The sequence below is a fragment of the Arachis ipaensis genome, chromosome B5 (assembly GCF_059453495.1).
Source record: "Arachis ipaensis isolate K30076 ecotype BB chromosome B5, ASM5945349v1, whole genome shotgun sequence".
In the NCBI taxonomy this organism is placed as follows: domain Eukaryota; kingdom Viridiplantae; phylum Streptophyta; class Magnoliopsida; order Fabales; family Fabaceae; genus Arachis; species Arachis ipaensis.
The window spans coordinates 127103586-127126562 of NC_142440.1; the positions used below are offsets into that span (position 1 = coordinate 127103586).

General features: G+C 43.6%; 2 protein-coding genes across 2 annotated transcripts in view; one reads left to right on the forward strand and one right to left on the reverse strand.

The window, feature by feature from the left end:
- Positions 1–6847: 6847 nt before the first annotated feature.
- LOC148565715 (uncharacterized) lies at positions 6848–7330 on the forward strand. Its single transcript, XM_088487219.1, has one exon. It carries the CDS (start codon positions 6848–6850, stop codon positions 7328–7330), a length of 483 nt encoding a protein of 160 aa, XP_088343345.1.
- An 8263-nt stretch (positions 7331–15593) lies between these two features.
- Positions 15594–22977, reverse strand: part of LOC107642010 ((-)-isopiperitenol/(-)-carveol dehydrogenase, mitochondrial-like) — a 39756-nt gene continuing 32372 nt past the window's right edge. The window contains exon 2 of the mRNA XM_016345351.3: positions 15594–16286. Coding sequence (XP_016200837.2) covers positions 15683–16286 — 604 coding nt within the window. The 3' untranslated portion in view covers positions 15594–15682. The remainder of the gene's footprint in view (positions 16287–22977) is intronic.

The following is a 22977-nucleotide window of genomic DNA, read 5'->3' on the forward strand; positions in this document are numbered from 1 at the left end:
TAAGTTCTTATAGATGCCAATCACTCTGAGCTTCAATGGATAAAGTGAGATGCCAAAACTGTTCGGAAGCAAAAAGCTGCTAGTCCCGCTCATCTAATTAGAATCTGAGCTTCACTCAAAAACTCTGAGATATTATTGCTTCTCAACCTATTAGTCTTATATTTTATTTGTCTAGTTGCTTGAGGACAAGCAACAGTTTAAGTTTGGTGTTGTGATGAGCGGATATTTTATACGCTTTTTGGAGATAATTTCATATAGTTTTTAGTATGTTTTAGTTATTTTTTAGTTTATTTTCATTAGTTTTTAGGAAAAATTCATATTTCTGGACTTTACTATGAGTTGTGTGTTTTTCTGTAATTTTAGGTATTTTTCTGGCTGAAATTGAAGGAGCTGAGCAAAAATCTGATTCAGGCTGAAAAAGGACTGCTGATGCTGTTGGATTCTGACCTCCCTGCACTCAAAGTGGATTTTCTGGAGCTACAGAACTCGAAATGGCGTGCTTCCAATTGCGTTGGAAAGTAGACATCCAGGGCTTTCCAGCAATATATAATAGTCTATATTTTGCTCAAGGATAGATGATGTAAACTGGCGTTCAACGCCAGTTCTCTGCCCAATTCTGGCGTTCAGCGCCAGAAAAGGATTAAAAGTTGGAGTTCAACGCCAGAAATGGATCCAAACCTGGCGTTGAACGCCCAAAATGGCCTTATGCACGTGAATTACTTAAATCTCAGCCCCGGCACATACCAAGTGGGCCCCATAAGTGGATCTCTATACCATCTGCTACAGTTTACTCATTTTCTGTAAACCTAGGCTACTAGTTTAGTATTTAAACAACTTTTAGAGACTTATTTTGTATCTCATGACATTTTAGATCAAAACTTTGTACTCTTTGACGGCATGAGTCTCTAAACTCCATTGTTGGGGGTGAGGAGCTCTCGATGAATTAATGCAAGTATTTCTGCTTTTTATTCAAACATGCTTGTTCCTATCTAAGATGTTCATTCGCGCTTAACTGTGATGGAGGTGATGATCTGTGACACTCATCACCTTCCTCAAACCATGAACGTGTGCCTAAGTATCTCTTAGATTCCTTAATCAGAATCTCCGTGGTATAAGCTAGAACTGATGGCGGCATTCATGAGAATCCAGAAAGTCTAAACCTTGTCTGTGGTATTCCGAGTAGGATTCAATGATCGAATGACTGTGACGAGCTTCAAACTCGCAAGTGCTGGGCGTTAGTGACAGACGCAAAAGGACGAAGAATCCTATTCCAATATGATCGAGAACCGACAGATGATTAGCCGTGCTGTGACAAAGCATGTGAGCATATTCTTCACTGAGAGGATGGGATGTAGCCATTGACGACGGTGAACCCCTACATACAGCTTGCCATAGGAGGACGTGCGTGCGTGAACAAGAAGATAGAGGAAAGCAGTGATTCAGAAGACAAAGCATCTCCAAAACTCCAACATATTCTCCATTACTGCATAACAAGTAACCTTTAATCCTGCTCTCTTGTTTATTCGCAACTCAACTGATAAACATAATTGACTTCCTGACTAAGATTTACAAGATAATCATAGATTGCTTCAAACCAACAATCTCCGTGGGATTCGACCCTTACTCACGTGAGGTATTACTTGGACGACCCAGTGCACTTGCTGGTCAGTGCTACGAGTTGTGAAAAGTGTGATTCACAATTTGTGCACCAGAGGCACAGTAAGCTTCTCTCAAAACAGAGTCAACCAGAGCCCCCACAGTCAAACTCTAAGTTTGGTGTTGGGAGGCCACAACCAAATTCTAAGTTTGGTGTTGAATTCCCATATCCAAACTCTAAGTTTGGTGTTGGGGAGTTTCAACAATGCTCTGAACATCTGTGAGGCTCCATGAGAGCCCACTGTCAAGCTATTGACATTAAAAAAGCGCTTGTTGGGAGGCAACCCAATTTTTATTTATCTAATTCTATTTTTATTTTTATTGTTTTTCATGTTTTATTAGGTTCATAATCATGTGGAGTCACAAAATAAATCAAAAAATTAAAAACAGAATCAAAAACAACAGAAGAAAAATCACACCCTGGAGGAGGATCTTACTGGCGTCTAAACGCCAGTAAGGAGCATCTGCCTGGCGTTCAACGCCAGAACAGAGCATGTTTCTGGCGTTGAACGCCAGAAACAAGCAGCATCCTGGCGTTCAGACGCCAGAAATGCACAGTGAGGAAAGCTGGCGCTGAACGCCAAAAGCAAGCATCTGGCTGGCGTTCAACGCCAGAAATATGCTGCATCTGGGCGCTGAACGCCCAGAACAAGCATCAATTCGGCGTTTAAATGCCAGAATTGTATGCAAAGGCGTTTTACATGCCCAATGGGTGCAGGGATGTAAATCCTTGACACCTCAGGATCTGTGGACACCACAGGATCATCTCAGGATCTGTGAATCTCACAGGATTCCCCACCCACCTCACCCTCTCTCTCTCTCCATTCATGGTCATCCCTTTTGTTTTCTATTCACCACTCACATCCATACACACATCCCTCCATCTCCTCCATATCTTCTTCTTCTTCTTCTATTCTTTCTTCTTTTGCTCGAGGGTGAGCAACATTCTAAGTTTGGTGTGGTAAAAGCATAATCTTTTTGTTTTTCCATTACCAATGATGGCATCCAAGACCGGAGAATCCTCTAGAAAAGGGAAAGGGAAGACAAAAGCTTCCACCTCCGAGTCATGGGAGATGGAAAGATTCATCTCCAAAGCTCATCAAGACCACTTCTATGATGTTGTGGCCAAGAAGAAGGTGATCCCCGAGGTCCCTTTCAAACTCAAGAGAAATGAATATCCGGAGATCCGACATGAAATCCAAAGAAGAGGTTGGGAAGTTCTAACAAACCCCATCCAACAAGTCGGCATCCTAATGGTTCAAGAGTTCTATGCCAATGCATGGATCACTAGGAACCATGATCAAAGTAAGAACCCGAACCCAAAGAATTATCTCACCATGGTTCGGGGGAAATACTTAGATTTTAGTCCGGAAAATGTGAGGTTGGCGTTCAACTTGCCTATGATGCAAGGAGATGCACGCCCCTACACTAGAAGGGTCAACTTTAATCAAAGGTTGGACCAAGTCCTCATGGACATATGTGTGGAAGGAGCTCAATGGAAGATTGACTCCAAAGGCAAGCCGGTTCAACTAAGAAGACTGGACCTCAAGCCTGTGGCTAGAAGATGGTTAGAGTTCATCCAACGCTCCATCATCCCCACTAGCAACCGATCTGAAGTTACTGTGGATCGGGCCATCATGATTCATAGCATCATGATTGGAGAGGAAGTAGAAGTTCATGAAGTCATCTCCCTTGAACTCTACAAAATAGCCGAAAAGTCCTCCCCCATGGCAAAGCTAGCTTTCCCTCATCTTATTTGCCATCTATGTTACTCAGCTGGAGCTTTCATAGAAGGAGACATTCCCATTGAGGAAGAGAAGCCCATCACTAAGAAAAGGATGGAGCAAGCAAGAGAGCCCATTCATGGATCTCAAGAAACGCATGAAGCTCATCACCATGAGATCCCGGAGATGCCTCAAATGCATCTTCCTCCACAAAACTATTGGGAGCAAATCAACACCTCCCTAGGAGAATTAAGTTCCAACATGGGACAACTAAGGGTGGAACATCAAGAGCACTCCATCATCCTTCATGAAATAAGAGAAGATCAAAAAGCAACGAGGGAGGAGCAACAAAGACAAGGAAGAGACATAGAAGAACTCAAGGACATCATTGGTTCCTCAAGAAGAAAACGCCACCATCACTAAGGTGGACTCATTCCTTGTTCTTACATTCTCTGCTTTTCGTTTTCTCTATGTTAAGTGCTTATCTATGTTTGTGTCTTATTACATGATCATTAGTAGTTAGTAACTTTGTCTTAAAGTTATGAATGTCCTATGAATACATCACCTCTCTTAAATGAAAAATGTTTTAATTCAAAAGAACAAGAAGTACATGAGTTTCGAATTTATCCTTGAACTTAGTTTAATTATATTGATGTGGTGACAATGCTTCTTGTTTTCTGAATGAATGCTTGAACAGTGCATATGTCTTTTGAAGTTGTTGTTTAAGAATGTTAAATATGTTGGCTCTTGAAAGAATGATGACAAGGAGACATGTTATTTGATAATCTGAAAAATCATAAAAATGATTCTTGAAGCAAGAAAAAGCAGCAAAGAACAAAGCTTGCACAAAAAAATAGCAAAAAAAATAGAAAAATAAAAGCAAGCAGAAAAGGCCAAAAACTCTTAAAACCAAGAGGCAAGAGCAAAAAGCCAATAGCCCTTAAAACCAAAAGGCAAGGGTAAATAAAAAGGATCCCAAGGCTTTGAGCATCAGTGGATAGGAGGGCCTAAAGGAATAAAATCCTGGCCTCAGCGGCTAAACCAAGCTGTCCCTAACCATGTGCTTGTGGCGTGAAGGTGTCAAGTGAAAACTTGAGACTGAGCGGTTAAAGTCAAGGTCCAAAGCAAAAAAAAAAGAGTGTGCTTAAGAACCCTGGACACCTCTAATTGGGGACTTTAGCAAAGCTGAGTCACAATCTGAAAAGGTTCACCTAATTATGTGTCTGTGGCATTTATGTATCCGGTGGTAATACTGGAAAACAAAGTTCTTAGGGCCACGGCCAAGACTCATAAAGTAGCTGTGTTCAAGAATCATCATACTGAACTAGGAGAATCAATAACACTATCTGAACTCTGAGTTCCTATAGATGCCAATCATTCTGAACCTCAATGGATAAAGTGAGATGCAAAAACTATTCAAGAGGCAAAAAGCTACAAGTCCCACTCATCTGATTGGAGCTATGTTTCATTGATAGTTTGGAATTTATAGTATATTCTCTTCTTTTTATCCTATTTGATTTTCAGTTGCTTGGGGACAAGCAACAATTTAAGTTTGGTGTTGTGATGAGCGGATAATTTATACGCTTTTTGGCATTGTTTTTAGTATGTTTTTAGTAGAATCTAGTTACTTTTAGGGATGTTTTCATTAGTTTTTATGTTAAATTCACATTTCTGGACTTTACTATGAGTTTGTGTGTTTTTCTGTGATTTCAGGTATTTTCTGGATGAAATTGAGGGACTTGAGCAAAAATCAGATTCAGAGGTTGAAGAAGGACTGCTGATGCTGTTGGATTCTGACCTCCCTGCACTCAAAGTTGATTTTCTAGAGCTATAGAACTCAAAATGGCACGCTTCCAATTGCGTTGGAAAGTAGACATCCAGGTCTTTCCAGCAATATATAATAGTTCATACTTTGTTTGATATTAGATGACGCAAAAGGGCGTTGAATGCCAGTTCTATGCTGCAGTCTGGAGTTAAACGCCAGAAACACGTCACGAACCAGAGTTGAATGCCAAAAACACGTTACAACTTGGTGTTCAACTCTAGAAGAAGCCTCTGCACGTGTAACATTCAAGCTCAGCCCAAGCACACACCAAGTGGGCCCCGGAAGTGGATTTATGCATCAATTACTTACTTCTGTAAACCTTAGTAACTAGTTTATTATAAATAGAACTTTTTACTATTGTATTAGACATATTATGATTTTTAGTTCATCTTAGTATCATATTGATCACGTTTTGGGGGCTGGCCATTCGGCCATGCCTGGACCTTCATCACTTATGTATTTTCAAACGGTAGAGTTTCTGCACTCCATAGATTTAGGTGTGGAGCTCTGCTGTTCCTCAAAGATTAATGCAAAGTACTACTGTTTTTCTATTCAACTCAACTTATTCCGCTTCTAAGATATTCATTCGCACTTCAATATGAATGTGATGAACGTGACAATCATCATCATTCCCCCACGAACGCATGCCTGACAACCACTTCCGTTCCACCTTAGATTGGATGATTATCTCTTGGATCTCTTAACCAGAATCTTCGTGGTATAAGCTAGATTGATGGCGGCATTCATGAGAATCCGAAAAGTCTAAACCTTGTCTGTGGTATTCCGAGTAGGATTCTGGGATTGAATAACTGTGACGAACTTCAAACTCGTGAGTGCTGGGCGTAGTGACAGACGCAAAAGGAGGGTGAATCCTATTCCAGTATGATCGATAACCTCAGATGATTAGGCGTGCTGTGACAGAGCATTTGGACCATTTTCACAAGAGGATAGAATGCAGCCATTGACCACGGTGATGCCTCCAGACGATTAGCCATGCAGTGACAGCGCATCGGACCATTTTCCAGAGAGGATAAAAAGTAGCCATTGACAATGGTGATGTCCTTACATAAAGCCAGCCATGGAAAGGAGTAGGACTGATTGGATGAAGACAGCAGGAAAGCAGAAGTTCAGAGGGACAAAAGCATCTCTAGACCTTTATCTGAAATTCTCACCAATGATATACATAAGTATTTCTATCGTTATTTTCTATCTATTTATTATCTATTTTCGAAAACTCCATAATCAATTGTTATCCGTCTGACTGAGATTTACAAGGTGACCATAGCTTGCTTCATACCAACAATCTCCGTGGGATCGACCCTTACTCACGTAAGGTTTTATTACTTGGACGACCCAGTGCACTTGCTGGTTAGTTGTATCGAAGTTGTGAATGAAAAACGATTTATTAAGACGTGCGTACAGAGTTTTTGGCGCCGTTGCCTGAGATCACAATTTTGTGCACCACACGCCTAGCCCCCACGCTGAATCCGAAAGCACCGGGGAGAGAGGGCGCGCGAGAAGATGTCGTGACCCCGTCATTTACGCCAGACGTGAGAGGCGGCGTACCACGAACCCCGGAGACGAGGACACTCGTCGGGAAAGCGACGAGGGCAGAACGACGGGAACACAAGGACCCGTAATAATGGGAGCGACCCCATTCCACCGTTCCATACTCGAAGTCCGGCTGCCAAAACAGTTTGACAAGCCAACGGACATGAGGTACGATGGGACACAAGACCCGCAGGAACACCTCATGGCCTTTGAGGCCAGGATGAACCTAGAAGGAGTGGGAGACGAGGTAAGGTGCCGCGCTTTCCCAGTTACCCTAGCGGGACCTACAATATGGTGGTTCAATAACCTCCCGCAGAGTTCGGTGACCCAATTCTACGACATCAGCCACGCCTTCCTGGCTCAGTTCACGACCAGGATCACCAAAGCCAAGCATCCGATCAATTTGCTGGGAGTGACCCAGAGAGCTGGGGAGCCGACCAGGAAATACCTAGATCGTTTCAACGACGAATGCTTGGAAATTGACGGGCTGACGGACTTGGTGGCGAGTTTGTGCTTAACGAATGGGCTCCTGAATGAAGACTTCAGAAAGCACCTTACCACAAGGCCGGTATAGACCATGCAGGAGATCCAGTGCGTGGCTAAGGAGTACATTAACGACGAAGAAGTCAGCCGGGTCGTGGCTGCCAATAAACGGCAACCCCCCTACAACCAAGCCCGACACTACGAGGGTGGAGAAAAACAGAAGGAACACGCTAGGGACGGCGGTCCGAGCAAGACGCCAAAGCCATTTCCCCGAGTCGGGAAATTCACCAACTACACCCCCCTCACGGCACCGATCACGGAAGTTTACCAACAGATAGCCGAGAAAGGGATACTATCGAGACCCCGACCTCTGAAGGACAGGACGGGGGGAAACAAAAGCCTTTACTGTGAATATCACAAGGGATACGGGCACAAGACCCAAGACTGCTTCGATCTAAAGGATGCCCTGGAGCAAGCAATCAGGGACGGAAAGCTTGCTGACTTCTCCCACCTCATAAGGGAACCGAGGAGACAGAATCGGGATCACGATGGCGAGGACAGGTCCCGGGCGACAAGACGATGTCAAGAACCCGAGGAGGACGACCACGGTCTCACGGTGGTGAACGTAGTAACAGCGAGGAATTTCGCCCCGAGGTCGAAATCTGCACAGAAGAAAGACGCCAAAGTCCTGGCGGTCTCCTCCTCATCTGCTAGAAGTTCCCGGGGACTCCCACCCATCTCCTTCGGCCCCGAGGACCAATGGTTCGACGAGGTACCAGAAAGCCCACCCATGGTCATTACGGCCAGAGTCGGAACCGGCCTCGTCAAACGGATCCTGGTGGATACAGGGGCGGACTCGAACATCATGTTTCGCAACGTGTTCGATGCCTTGGGACTGCGTGATGCCGATCTGGCGACCCACCAGCACGGCGTGGTGGGGTTGGGAGACCACTTCATCAAGCCGGATGGGATCATCTCACTCCCGACCTCCCTGGGACAAGGACAGAGGTGAAGAACGGTAATGGCCGATTTTGTTGTCTTAGGAGATTCCACAGCTTACAATATCATCCTGGGGAGAAAAACCATCAACGACCTTGGGGCAGCGATTAGTACAAAGCTGCTCGTAATGAAGTTTGTTACTGATGACGGATCCGTAGGATCCATCAGAGGATACTTGGAAACGGCAGTCGCTTGCGACCACGCCTGCCTCTCTCTCAGGAAAAAGTCCAAAAAAGCATCGGGGGTTTTCCTTGCTGACCTGGATGCCAGAATAGATGACAAGCCCAGACCCGAGCCAGAAGGGGACTTGGAAAAATTTAGGGTCGGTGATGGGGAGGAGAAGTTCACGTTCATAAACAGAAACCTCCCCCATGAACTAAAAGAACCTTTAATGGAGATGGTCAGAGCCAATGCCGACCTCTTCGCTTGGACGCCAGCCGACATGCCGGGGATAGATCCCCAACTCATGTCACACTACCTGGCCGTCAAGCCGGAAGCTAAGCCAGTGGCCCAGAGGAGGAGGAAGATATCGCAGGAAAGGTATGAGGAGGTGGCCAGGCAGACGGCCAGCCTCCTTGAAGCAGGGTTCATCCGAGAGCTGGACTACTCGACGTGGCTGTCGAAGGTAGTGTTGGTTAAAAAGCACAATGGGATGTGGAGAATGTGTGTATACTATTTCGACCTCAACAAGGCATGTCCCAAGGACTGCTAGCCCCTCCCAAACATTGACGCACTCGTCGACGCGGCGGCGGGATACCGTTATCTGAGCTTCATGGACGCCTATTCTAGGTACAATCAGATACCGATGCACCAACCCGACGAGGACAAAACGGCGTTCATAACGCCAGGAGGGATCTATTGCTACAAGGTGATGCCATTTGGTCTGAAAAACGCTGGCGCCACGTACCAGAGACTGATGAACAAGATATTCAGTGAGCTCATAGGCAAGACAGTAGAAGTCTACGTGGACGATATCCTCGCAAAAACAACACGGCCCGACGATCTTTTAAGTGACCTGGGGGGCGTGTTCGCAGCCCTCCGACAACACGGCATGAGGCTCAACCCGCTCAAATGTGCCTTTGCCATGGAGGCTGGGAAGTTCTTGGGATTCATGATCACCCAAAGAGGAGTAGAGGCCAACCCTGAGAAGTGTGAAGCGATTCTCCAGATGAAGAGCCTGGGTTGTATCAAAGACATCCAACGGTTGGCAGGAAGGCTAACGGCATTATCCCGCTTCCTCGGCGCATCGGCAGCGAAAGCCCTACCCTTTTTTAATCTGATGAAAAAGGGAATAGCATTTGAATGGACCCCAGCGTGTGAGAAAGCATTCAATCACTTCAAGGAAATCCTGGCAACACCTCCGGTGCTCGGGAAGCCCAAGGCCGGAGAACCACTCTATCTCTACCTAGCAGTAACAGAGGAAGCGCTTGCAGCAGTGCTCGTACAAGAAGAAGGGAAGTCTCAACAACCGATTTACTTCGTGAGTAGGGCTCTACAAGGAGCAGAGCTGAGGTATAGCAAATTGGAAAAGCTGGTGCTAACACTCCTAATCTCCTCCCAAAGGTTGAGGCAGTACTTCCAGGGACACCGTGTAGTCATGAGAACGGACCAAGCAATTCGCCAAGTACTCCAAAAGCCCGATTTGGCTGGGAGGATGATGACCTGGGCCATTGAGCTCTCCCAATATGACTTGCAGTATGAGCCCCGACATGCGATCAAGGCGCAGGCAATGGCAGATTTCTTGGTAGAGGTAACGGGTGATCCCCCCGAGAAAACAGGCACACGGTGGAGGCTCCACGTAGACGGTGCCTCCAACCAAACGTCCGGGGAGCCGGGGTCATCTTAGAGAGCCCGGCGGGGGTCATTTACGAGCAATTGACCAAGTTTGAATTCCCTGTGTCGAACAATCAAGCGGAATACGAAGCCCTCTTGGGTCGACTAAACCTAGCCCGGGAAGTCGGGGCAACGAGGCTGGAAGTGTCCAGCGATTCACAGGTCGTCACCTCACAAGTAAACGGAAGCTATCAAGCTAGGGACCCCCTCCTGCAAAAGTATTTGGAAAAAGTTAGAGAATTGACCGAGCAATTCTTAGAGGTCACAGTCCAACACGTTCCAATAGAAAGGAACACACGGGCAGACCTCCTATCTAAACTATCGAGCACGAAACCAGGAACGGGCAACCGGTCTCTCATCCAAGGCATGGTGAAGGAACCAACAGTTGCCCTTCATTTGACGGAATCAAGCCCCTCCTGGTTGGACCACATCACAAACTTCCTGGAACACGACAAGTTACCTGACGATGAGAAAGCAGCCAAAACGTTGAGAAGGGAGGCAGCCAGATATGCAATCATACAAGGGCAACTGTTCAGAAAGGGGCTCAGCCAACCCCTATTGAAGTGCTTACACCCCGACCAGACGGACTATGTACTTAGAGAAGTCCACGAGGGATGCTGCGGCCACCACATCGGGGGCAAAGCCCTAGCAAGGAAGCCCATCAGAGCTGGATATTACTGGCCATCAATGATGAGAGACTCCAAAGAATTTGTCAGGAAATGCGTAAAGTGTCAAGAAAACGCCAACTTCCACAAAGCGCCGGCTTCCGAGCTGAGTTTACTGACGTCTACACGACCTTTCGCTCAATGGGGAGTCGACCTCTTAGGACCTTTCCCAGTTGGCCCAGGACAAGTTAAATATCTCATAGTCGCCATCGACTACTACACCAAATGGATAGAGGTTGAACCACTAGCCAGCATATCATCATCCAATTGTCGGAAGTTCATGTGGAGACAAGTGATAACCCGTTTCGGTATCCCGAAGGTCGTCATTTCGGACAATGGGACGCAGTTCACTAACAAGAAGTTCACGAAATTCCTCACCGGCCTGGGCATAAAACAAAAGTTTTCCTCAGTAGAACATCCCCAGACAAACGGACAAGTGGAGTCTGCAAACAAAGTCATCCTACTAGGCCTCAAGAAACGCTTAGACAGCAAAAAAGGCGCATGGGCCGACGAGCTCGCTTCGGTCCTCTGGTCCTACCAGACAACCGAGCAAAGCTCCACCGAGGAAACCCCCTTTCGCCTAACATACGGAGTCGACGCAGTGATACCCGTGGAAATTGGCGAACCGAGTCCACGATTACTTATCACGGGAGTAGACGAAGCAGTAGAAAAGGACCTGCTGGAAGAGACCAGAGAGATGTCCCACTTGTCAGAAACGGCACTAAAACAAAGAATAGCCCTGCGCTACAACACTAAAGTCCTCAGAAGGGATTTTGGGGAAAGAGACCTCATCCTGCGACGTAACGACGTCGGTTTACCGACCCCAGGGGAAGGAAAACTGGCGGCAAATTGGGAAGGTCCCTACAGAATCAGGGAAGTGCTCGGCAAAGGCGCCTACAAGCTAGAAAGACTCGACGGCAGAGAGATCCCGAGAACATGGAACACAGGCAACCTGAGGAGGTTCTATTCGTAGCTTGGTCGCCCCGACCAAGCAGCCTGATAAGCGAGATAGAGGTTTACTTTAATCAAATGTTAATTCCCAATTATTTACTTTTATCAAATGCCTACTGTGCTCATGAACTTGTCTAGCTAACGCCTAATTCTTACTTGTCTAAATATTCCAACACGTACCCCGCGAAGATCGCACTCGTAAACAGCCACCCGGGACTGATCACCCCGGGAAGCCAATGGAACCATAGCCATATCGAACGGCCGCGATAATAAGACCACAACGGTTTCAAAAATAAAACCACGACGACCCCAACGGGGTTACCAGTGCAAACGGCAAAACGGACATAAGCAATAAGTCCGCCCCGGAAAGACGGTAACAAAAATAAAACACCAAGCAAGATAAACGATAGTAACGATAAGTCGACCAAGCGACCAGTTAAGCATAAAAGTTATAAAGTCACGACGAAATATTCAACAAATCCACACCAAATCAAAGTTACAAGAAATCACTTCCGAGGCATGTCAACAATCTTGCCGTCTTGGATCGTCTTGAAGACCCCGATAGCCGACGTGTCGAATTCAGGAGCCACAATCTTCACCTGGGCCTTCAGAGCATCCTCGGTCATAAAGATCGCATTCTTCCCTTGCTCCTTGGTCGCTTTGTGCTTTTTCTTGAGCTCTTTGACCTCGGCTTTAGTGGCTTTGGCCAACGAGATGGCCTGGTCACGCTCCTTCTCCAAGGACGCCACCCGACCCTGAGCAGCGTTCAGCTGGCTCTCTAGGGTCATCTCCCGTTCAGCTAAACAGGCCACCGTCTCGTCGGAAGCCTTCAATTTCTCCCCGGCAGATGTTGCTCTCTCTTCAGAGGCCTTGAGCTCCCCATCTCGGACAACTGACTCTGGAGCAGCTCGACTTGAACCTTAAAGTCGTTGTTCACCTTGCCTGAAGATTCGAGCTTCCGTCGGAGAGCCTGCATTCTCGACAAATCGAACTCAGCCTTTCGAGCTATCATGGCCCCCCGGAGCAGAGTCCGGTACATCCATCTCGCCTGCCCAGCCAGGTCGGTCCCGAGAAAATTCTCCTCCGTCCAAGGATCAGCTGGGAGTCAATGAAATTTGTAGCATCAAAATTTCTCTCCATGATGGTAAGAGTCCCTTCCGGGCTGGCAGATGCCTTCCGTTTCTTGGGGGTATGGCTAAGTTCCACATCATCATATTCTTGATGGGTAGGAGACGAGTGCCCAGCAGTGGCCATCTCTTCGGGAATGGGAAAAGCCTGCACCTCGGCTGGATCTTTTTCAGACATACCGGTGTCCTGGGGAGAGGGCACGGCCTGATCCTCTTTCTCCCCGGAAGGGCCCCCCGGTTCCCCGGCATCCTTCTCGTCAGCCTTCTCATCATCGCTATCCTCCAAGAAGGTCTTGACCAAATTTTCAAGCCCAGTTACCGAAGCAGACATCTCCACTACAACGGGAAACCAAACACATTAGTCGTGAAGTCGGGAAAAACAAAATAAACAACAAGCCATGCAAAAACACAAGGCAGAATAGCTCACAAATATAATTCATGGCCGACTCCCGTTCACCCATGAGGAGATAGGGGTTCACAGGGTTCTTCCCAAAAATAGCATACAACACATCGGCTATCCTTTTATTTACAGAGGACATCCCCTTGTAGGTCACCTTGATGAAAGAGTTAGACCCCGCCCCGAAACTCCAATAGGTCGGGATGAGGCGTTCCCCCTCTAACGATAACCAAAAGGGGTGGCGACCTTTAGCAGGGCGAACTTTGAAAAATTTGTCCTTGAACCCATGATAGGAGTCCTCGAACAGACCAAATATTCTCCGGCCCTGGGCAGACCGGAAAGACAAAAACCCTTTCCTCGCCTTCCCTTGTTTGGAGGGGTTGGTAAGGTTGAAAAAGAAGAGGAAGACATCCACTGACGCCGGCAGCTCGAGATATTCACAAACCATCTCGAAACAGCGGATAGAAGCCCAGCTGTTCGGATGGAGTTGCGACGGCGACACGGATATCCGACTAAGGAGAGACATCTGGAAATCGGAGAACGGCAGTCGAACGCCGACCTGGGTGAACATGGCTTTATAAAACCAAATCCAGTCGGCGACCCGGGGAGAACGGAAATTAATCTCATACAAACGCTCGTTGGGCGCAGGGACGAAGGTCTCATAATTGGTCTCTTCATCTGTCCCCCCCGCAGAGATATCCGGCTTGCCGAAACTCCGTCAACTCCTCCAGATCCATCTGGTTCGGCGAATCCTTTATGTCTGAGGTCACCCAGGCGTAGGGGTCATAGTTCGCCGCGGAGGTGGAAGTCCGGGAGACGACGCGAGGCATACCTACAGTGGGGGTACCACTCCATTAGTCTATGAGGTCGGGAGCCCGGAAAACCCAAAAAACTAATCAAGCATGGCCAAAACTACACCTATCCCGAGAGCCACCTAAAAATCTACCCTAGAATGGTACCCCTCCCCTAACACGTCTACCTTGCAACATAGCCACTAATTCCAAGCAAGACAGCAAGAACAAACAAATACAAACAACAAGTACACAATAACAGAGCAGAAAAAAAGAGAAGTCCGAAGATTACCTGAATTTGTTTTGAAAGCTGGAAGGATGAAAGGAAGATGTTCGAGAAAACTGTAACAGCACTCTGGAATTTCCAAGGGAAGAGGAGAGAGATAGCAAAGAAATGGAAGAAACACGCATAAAAGGAGGAAAAGGTGGAAGACAAACCATTTAAAACTGCCTCCCAAGAAGCGCGAAAGACTGGGGGCAAAATAGTCTTTGCGTACGGGGTTTCCCAACCCATTATGAGCATTCAATGCTCAGCACGGAGAACGAAGCGATGAACGGTTACCTTAGTAACCAAAAGACACGCGCACAGGGGGCACGTCCACCCCACAGGCGGCCGATCTGGCGACGACGTGTGAAGAAAGAAAAAACGCGCCACCAATAGTCCTCACGGCTACCACCGGCGCGTGGGGGCACTGTTACGGCCTGGTCCAAATCCTCCGCTGGCTTGAGCCGACCCGAGCTCCACCCGACCCGAACGGTCAGGGGTAGGGCGCTCCATCGCCAACCCGGACACGCGTCCGTGACAGCTCACTCATAGCTGTGAAGGAAACGTCTCGGGAATAGTGGGCCTACCTTCACAGGGCCCACCTCTGACAATATATAAGGGGAAGATTTACTCTTCCCCCGAGGTACGTCATATATATCACATCATCCTTTCCGTCTGCGCATTTTACTGACAAGGGCGTCGGAGTGTCTTTGCAGGTGGCACCCCCTTTTTCACACGAAGTACTCGGAACCTCGCACACCCTGACCGGCAGTCCACGACCTGACGAGCCCCTACCATCTCCAAGGATTTTCGCCCGAACCGACCGGTAACCGACCTACCGAACAGATATATAGGACTAATTTATTTATTATGATTAATCACTTTCACTACGATGGAGACTGAAGTTAAGAAAATTTAAGTTAGTTGTACATTAAAAGATGGCATTTTTTAGAAACTTTCTAAATGATAATATCTCCTATGGCGTCATTGAAGATAAAGAATTAAAGACTATCCAAGAAGAGAATGTTGATAGAGTACTTAGATCAGTAGATAATGAGTGTGTGATGCAACTGTCCGATGAAAAAAAATTGATATGATCATGGAGGTACAATACCAGAGTGATGGTGAGTTTGATGGGACAAATTAAAATTTGTTATAGTAGAACATTATGGATATTATATATATTTTGGTTGTTTTTAGTTATAAATTTTTATAATTTTTTATAAATATGTAAAATTATGAAATATTAAATTTTATTAAATTTATATATTAAAATTATATATAAAATTTTTAATAATTTTATTTAATATTTAATTCAATCGAACTAATAAATCATAAACCAATAATCTTACCAATTTGTTGTCGGATCCATTTCCGCAATTTTGATAAAATATATAAAACATCAACTAAAAGTGTCAACCACCGATATAACTACCATCGACTACGAGATCATGTCCGGTGACAAATTCGGAGTCACCGGACACGAGAAACAGCACGGCGTCGGCAACATGCTTCGGAGTCAAAACCATACCCCTCAACCTCGCGTTATGCGCGTACAGCATTTGCATCTCCTCCGTCTCCAACCCAAACGACGCACAGGTCAGAGGCGTGGCCAGCGCGTTGGGTGAAACGCAGTTCACCCTAATGCCGTGCGCTGCGAGCTGTAGGCTTGCCGCGCGCACTAACCCGAGAACCGCGTGCTTTGACATGGTGTAGTCGACACGCCGGGGAGTACCGTGTGTGGCGGCCACGCTTCCCGTGCACACGATACTGCCTCTCACGCGCCCCTCCATCATGGCACGCGCCGCGTGTTTGACGCAGAGGGCCATGCCGCGAGCATTGACAGCGAAGAGGCGGTCGAATTGGGAGATGTCAAGGTCGAGGACCGTCTGGTCTGAAGGGCTTAAGATGCCAGCGTTGCTGAACATGATGTCCAGTTTTCCGTGAGAGTTGACTGTTGTGTTCACAAGGATTTTTACTTGATCCTCGTTTGCCACGTCACAGTGGACGTAGGTGCACCTGCGAATGTTTCCAAGGAAAAATATCATATAGAAACGGCCTAATCACTCAAATTGATCTTTGAAAAGTTTGAGAGAATCTTTTGATATTTAATAAATATTTTAGTTAGGAGTCAAAAATAAAAATAAAAATAAAAAATCAACATCATTCAACAAATAAACTAACTAAATTACTCAAACTTTTTTAAATTACTCTTTTTTTTGTCATTTTTTTTTTCTTTTAAATACTCAAATTTTATTCATCCACTATCAGTATCACCAGTTAACCTTCGCTATCCACCACCTCTTATTTGTTGTCGATAACTTTAAATTTTAAATTAGTTTTACTTTATTTTACCTTCAAATATTTTTTAATTAATTATTTTTATATTGTTTTAAATTTTAGATGTTTATATTTAATATTCAATTTACATATTTATTAGTTTAAAAACTACTGACTCCTAAGGCTTTTTATTTAAAAAATAAATATTATCCTTTAAAAATGTTCGAGGATGTCACTCTTATTGAAGAGACAATTAATCCTTTCATCGATTTCAATCAAATTTTTTTACACGTATTTTAGATAAATAAATTTCTAATAAATTTTATTATAAGATAATTGGTGTAAAAAAAACACTTTAAAAAAAATTAGATCTCTTTTAAAATGATAGAGAGACTAATATGTCAAAAGGAAGTATCTTTTAAGGACTTATAAAAAATAAAAGTTTATTAGACTAAAATGTTCAATCTAAAATTCTCTAAAATCAATTTGGGTGTTGTTGGTACTAAAATTGAATTTTCTCAACAAAAGGCATTTCGACTACAAATTGTGTCGGTCTGAAAAAATTAGTTAAAATTACCAATAGATGCAGATACAATAAGTCGAAGTCGAAATAAAGATGGTACATAGCATCAAAGTCGAAGATTTTCAACACTTGAAAAAAAGATTGAAAAACAGTTATTGTTTTCCTTGAATATTGATAAACTCCATTTTGTTGTTATAAATTGTATTAAAAAGTATGGAGTTTATTAACTAAATCACACAATTTTAGCTTAATTTGTGGAGTTTTTCAATTATTGCTTCCAATGAACTCATGAGTGAAAAATATACTTTTTATGCTCTTAATCATTGATTTCTTAATTTTTTTTATGCCATTTGATGTCGTGATCAATTTTATTTAAGTGTTTTAGAGTTAAGACACTTTAGTGGCTTCAAGGGATCGAAAAGAACGGAGAAAAAAAGTAAATTCGGAAAGCAATTTGGAGTGGAAGTTGCTGAAGTCTCGCGTGGGTGAGCTTATGTCGCCGTGCGCGTTCTTCGTGTAGGCGAGCTTCTGTCGCGCATGCGAGTTATCCGCGAGAGCACATTTCCTTCATGTGCGCAAGATTCTCGCGTGCGCGAGATTCTTGTGAGCGCGAGACTTTTCCGCGTGAGCGAAATACCTCCACGTGCTTGGATTAATAAAACACGTGCTTCCTCACTTTGGACTTCCAAAAGGCCCTAAATTGCCATATTCTAAAGCATTTTGAGTGCTAAGATGATGAAGGGAGGGAACACACTCGTACACTTACATTTTACACATTATTTTTTTAGCCTTTAGGGAGATTCTAGAGAGAAAAACTCAAACTTCTCTCTAGAATCCCTAGAATTCAACTTAATTTTCTTGTTAGTTTTAGATTTTAGTCTTGTTTAATTTTAGTTTTAATCTTGTTTTCTTATTCTTGCATTATAATTCTATTAGACTTTAATGTTAGTTTGCTTTCTTCCATTTTGTTATTTGATGAACTTGTGAATTCTTGAGTTTCATTAATGAAGTTGATGTTTTAAGTTTTATATTTGCTTGTTTAAGTTGTTGATGTCGCTTTCTTGAATTTGGTAGTTGTAGGTTTTATTATTGTTGCAATGTATAATGTTTTACTTTTATACATTTTAAGTGTTTGATAAAATGCTTGAACTAGTTATGGAGTAGAATTTTCAACTCTTGGCTTTAGTTAGTAACTTGGGTGACCTTGAGTTACTAATGTCCAAGTTGATTGATAATTTAGAGATTTAATTATTCTTGTTTTTATTGATGCTAATCTTTTCCTAATTTAATTAGTATGTTGATTAAGACTTATTGATTATGATTAATTAAACCCGGTTGATTTTTCTCGTCGTTTAGAGGTTGACGATTGGTTTTGGTCTTTGTAATTATCATGTTGTGGTTAGTGACCAAGACAGTGATCCTTAACCATCAACCCTTGCCAAGATCTTTCTTAGTTAATTTCCTTAATTGTCTTAGTTTAAATACCTTTGATATTTAGTTATTATTTGCTTCTTTAATTTTATTTCATTAACTTCTTGTTTATTGCAATCAAAACCCTCGATTTCTCATAGCCAATAATTGAGCACTCGATTGCAATCTCTAGGGAGAACGACCCGGGATTTAAAACTTCCGGTAATTGATTTGAATTGTGACAATTTTCTAAACTTTGTAGGGTTATTTGCCAGTTTAGAACTATGCTTATAACAAAATTCGAGTTTTATAACTTGTGAATTTCTAAATCAGTGTTTAGCCATGCATCAAGTTTTTGGCGCCATTGCCGAGGAGTTGCAGCGTGTGTCATATTATTGACTGTTGTGAATATGTGAATAGTGTGAATAGCTTGCTTTTTGTTTGTTTTCTTGTTTTGCTAATAGTTGGGAGTTTGTTTTTCTTTGCTCTTTGTTATTCCATGTTTTTATTTTCTCTCTTTCTTATGAATTCTCATCCTTTTGATTTTAGGTATGGTTGTGGAAATACTATAGGTAATGGCAATTTCAATGACAGTTTGCACCAAGGAAGAAACTATCAATGGAGGGAGGAGGCTTACACTCAAAGACAATCCTCATGTCAACCCCCTCCGTCGTGCTACTATGATCTCAATTCATCCTATGGTGTATAACCACCCAATAGATTTGGTGGTCCTTGCAATAGTTATGAACCTCAATGACCATATTCATATGATCACCATCTTCAACATTGTCCTTAACCACAATACTCACAAGCCTCATTTTACCATTAAACACCTCCATATCATTCTAATCTATATTCACCATACCACCAACCTTATGTGCCTCAAGAACACCCATATGAGTCATATGAATCATACTTAGAACCACCACCATTCCAACACCAATACTCTCAAACTCCCCTTGACTAATTACCTCCATATACACAACCTCAACACTTTCACCCTTATGAACCACCTCCCATATATGAAAACTTTCTCCCAAATGATGAATCCTTCTTTCCACTACAACCCTCCATGGATGATACTCTTTGCTCCTTTCTTCAAGAGCAAAGGGAGACGAGAAAGAAAAAATAGGAATCAATCAAGCGACATAATCATTGTTGTCAAACTCTCGAGTTAACTCGTAAACTCGTATGAGTTTAGGTAGTGGAATCAAGTTAATTCAGACACAAATTCATTTCTGGATAGACTCAGGTAGACTCGAGTAAACTCGCATAAACTCGGTCAAACTCGCGAGTTTATGGGCGAGTCAGCGAGTTTGTTTTGTTTGGCCTTTTTTGCAAAAATGGAGCCGTTTTGGGCCCAAAAAAGAGGAAAAAAGGGAGCAACGTATGAACGTAACCCTAAACAGCTAAATCCCTCACTTTGCTTGCCACACTCATTCAATCACTCTGTTCTCCAAGCCCTTTTCGCGTTTTATGTTGAACTAGATGCATACTTGTGAAGGATTTGAATGTATGTTCTAGAGTACTTGTTATAATTGTAGTATTATGTTAATTTATTATGTTTTTTTATGTTGAAATTGTTGAGTTTGAATGGCTATATTTGAGTAAACATATATATTATACACGATATATATATTTTTTGCAAAAAAATTATAATAGGTAAACTCATACGAGTCTACGAGTCGAGTCTAAGTCAGCTCCACGAGTTTACCTAGACTCGCGAGTTTGACAACCTTGGACATAATGCTATCATGGCTACCTTAGTCGAAGCTTCAACCCGATTGACCTCAATACGCTCTTGCAATAATCCAAGCACTTCCACGGATGAATATGGAGAATCAACCTAAGAACTTAGTATAGAAGAGAGCTTGGAGCACCAAATAAAGGAAGAGGAGTTGATGGATGAACCGCAACATGTGAAGGATGTTGAAGAGGAGAGATTGGAGGATTCATTTCAAAAAGGTGAGAATGTTGAGTGCATTGAACTCGACAGAGTGGTTGAAAGTTTAGGAGAGGTTAAGCAAAAGATGAATTCCATTATTGAGGATGATTCTGCACCGAGCAATGATCTCAATGAGTTTGTTAAACCTTCTTCCGTGAGATTTGAAATTGATGTTGAGGAGGACTGTACACAACCTCCAAAATATATTTTGGGCAATGAAGATTATTTGAAAGAAGTTGGTGAACAAGAGATGGAATTTGAAGAAGCTTGCCAAGAGGTGGAGGTTGTTAAAGAAGAGTCAAAGGGAAAGGGAACAACCATAGCACATCTATTAGATATCTCCCTTGCTAAGTCACCACCATCCATATTACAAGTTAAGTGGGTAATCATCTCATCCTTTAACTTCCTTGGCCCATATCAATATGCTTTGTTAGAAACGGGTGGTCAACTTAGAATTTTTCTTGGGGTGCTAAGCAAGAGGAAATTGGATATTGGTTGGCCACTAGAATCAAGGTTCATGATGGAAGAAAACTCAAACTTTGGAGTCCAAAGGTGGAGTGAAGCTCAATTCGATGGATTTAGGATGAGGATTATGCGTTTTAAGGAGAATTCAAGAATTGTGTCACCTGAACGGAAACATGAAGATCAATAAGAAAGCGAGTGGACATACAAAGTTTGGGACCTCAGAATACACTTCAACAATCAATAATTTTGGGGTCTTACTACTTGTTTGGGATATTTTGAAAGCTTGGTGGCACAATTTGGGATCCCGAAGACCATTGGAAGTCCAAGCATTGGAGGGATTCAAGGAGGAATTCAACCATAAGCCACCTTGACATGAACCTCATTAACCATCCAACTTAAGGACGATAATTAAAAGTGCTAGGTGGGAGACACCAACCATAGTAAAACCTTTTTAAACAACTACAACAGAAAAGGCTTGTGGCCACACTTTTTTCTTGCTACGCTTTAAAAGCGTGGCCAACAAGAGTTAATGACCACGCTTTTATGAGGGAGGCGATTGATTAGATATTTGGCCACGTTTTTTGTTGCTACACTTTAAAAGCATGGAGAAAAGAGTCAATGACCACGCTTTTATTAGGGTGATAATTGAATAGAGATTTGGCCACGCTTTTTTTGCCACGCTTCAAAAGCGGGGCCATAGAAAAAGCAAGCACACTTTTCAAGAATGAAGACATGATTTCATTATAGTGACGTTTTAAAAGCCTGGCTATTTCTTGTAACTTTTTCGCACGCTATAAAAGTGTGGCAAAAAAGTTCCAAAAAAATTTTAATTTTTTGTGTCTGAGAGTGACAATGTTGTAACAAAACCCTTGTTCCCCATTCCCTAAGCCTAATTCACACAGCAGCGCCTTCCTCTCTTCCTCATTTTCTTCATTCGAGCACTCTTCCTCCATCTTTCTCACACAGACACGGAGGACGACAGCAGTGGTGGTAGGTTTATCGTCGCTCTGATGGCGCCTTCGCGAGTCCTGGCTACAGCGCTATTCTGTTCCTCTTCCTTCTCCATCCTTTTCATGCAGGAGCAGTGGTCGTTCTTCGTTGGCACTCTCACACTCGCTCCCAATAACACTCGTAGGTCAACCTCTCTCACAACCCCTCCGTCGGTGCTCCCTCCGCCGGTGCTCCCTCCGAGTGCTCCCTGTGTCGGCACTCCTTCAGTGTCCCTCCATGGCTCAACACCCGTCACATTGCCGTCTCCATCTCTGAAGTCATCGCGCCACTGTCTCCCTCTCCCTCACTTGTCACACCTCCGTTTCCCTCTCTCAACCCTCTTCCTCTCCATCCGTCAATGCCAACTGTCAGCCACGTTCAGCGTTCGCAGTGTCGTGGTAAATTATTTGGTCAAATTTTTTCTTGATCTGATTATTTGTTTTTGAATTTGATTTTTTGTTTTGATTTTCTTGGTTCTTCATTGTCTCTGATTTTTCTAAACTGTTTTTGGTTCTATTTTGATTTGGTTTAGGTTTTTTTCTCTAAACTTCTGGATATTTGGTTTTCGCATTAAACATTATTTCTCTATTAATATTATTTGTGTTGGAAGAGAATGTTTATTGAATAATTGGCTTGTTAATATATATTTCCAGTACTTCTATTTGGTTTTCAATGATTCCTAAGATTTTCATATGTAGCTACTAATTGAAAAATTGTATTAATTGTTCTCATGTATTCCTGAATACAACTCCGACTATATTACAGTTGCGGTACATAGCCGGTCCCAAGCCCGGATAAAAGAGGAGGGTTGTGTTAGGTCTTCGACAACCAACATAAAAATATAGTCGAATCCCTCTGACATGAATCGAAGACATTATTGCGCTAAAGCTAGGTCGTTGCCTGGAAGCAACGTGCTGTATCGCTCGAGTACGATGTCAAATGAGCAAGAGCCGCTGCATCGATGCCCAGATGTAGTGTTAAATGAGCAAGGGTTCTTGCATTTTCATGAACGGACGAGGGTAAATAAGCTAGTTCACAAAGTAAAAGGTAAATGTCGGAGCGACAGAAGGTTGAGATTTGGTACATGGAATATAGGC

Excerpts from the sequence above, each read along its gene's own strand:
- LOC148565715 (XM_088487219.1), top strand. The coding sequence starts at position 6,848 with ATGGGAGCGACCCCATTCCACCGTTCCATACTCGAAGTCCGGCTGCCA.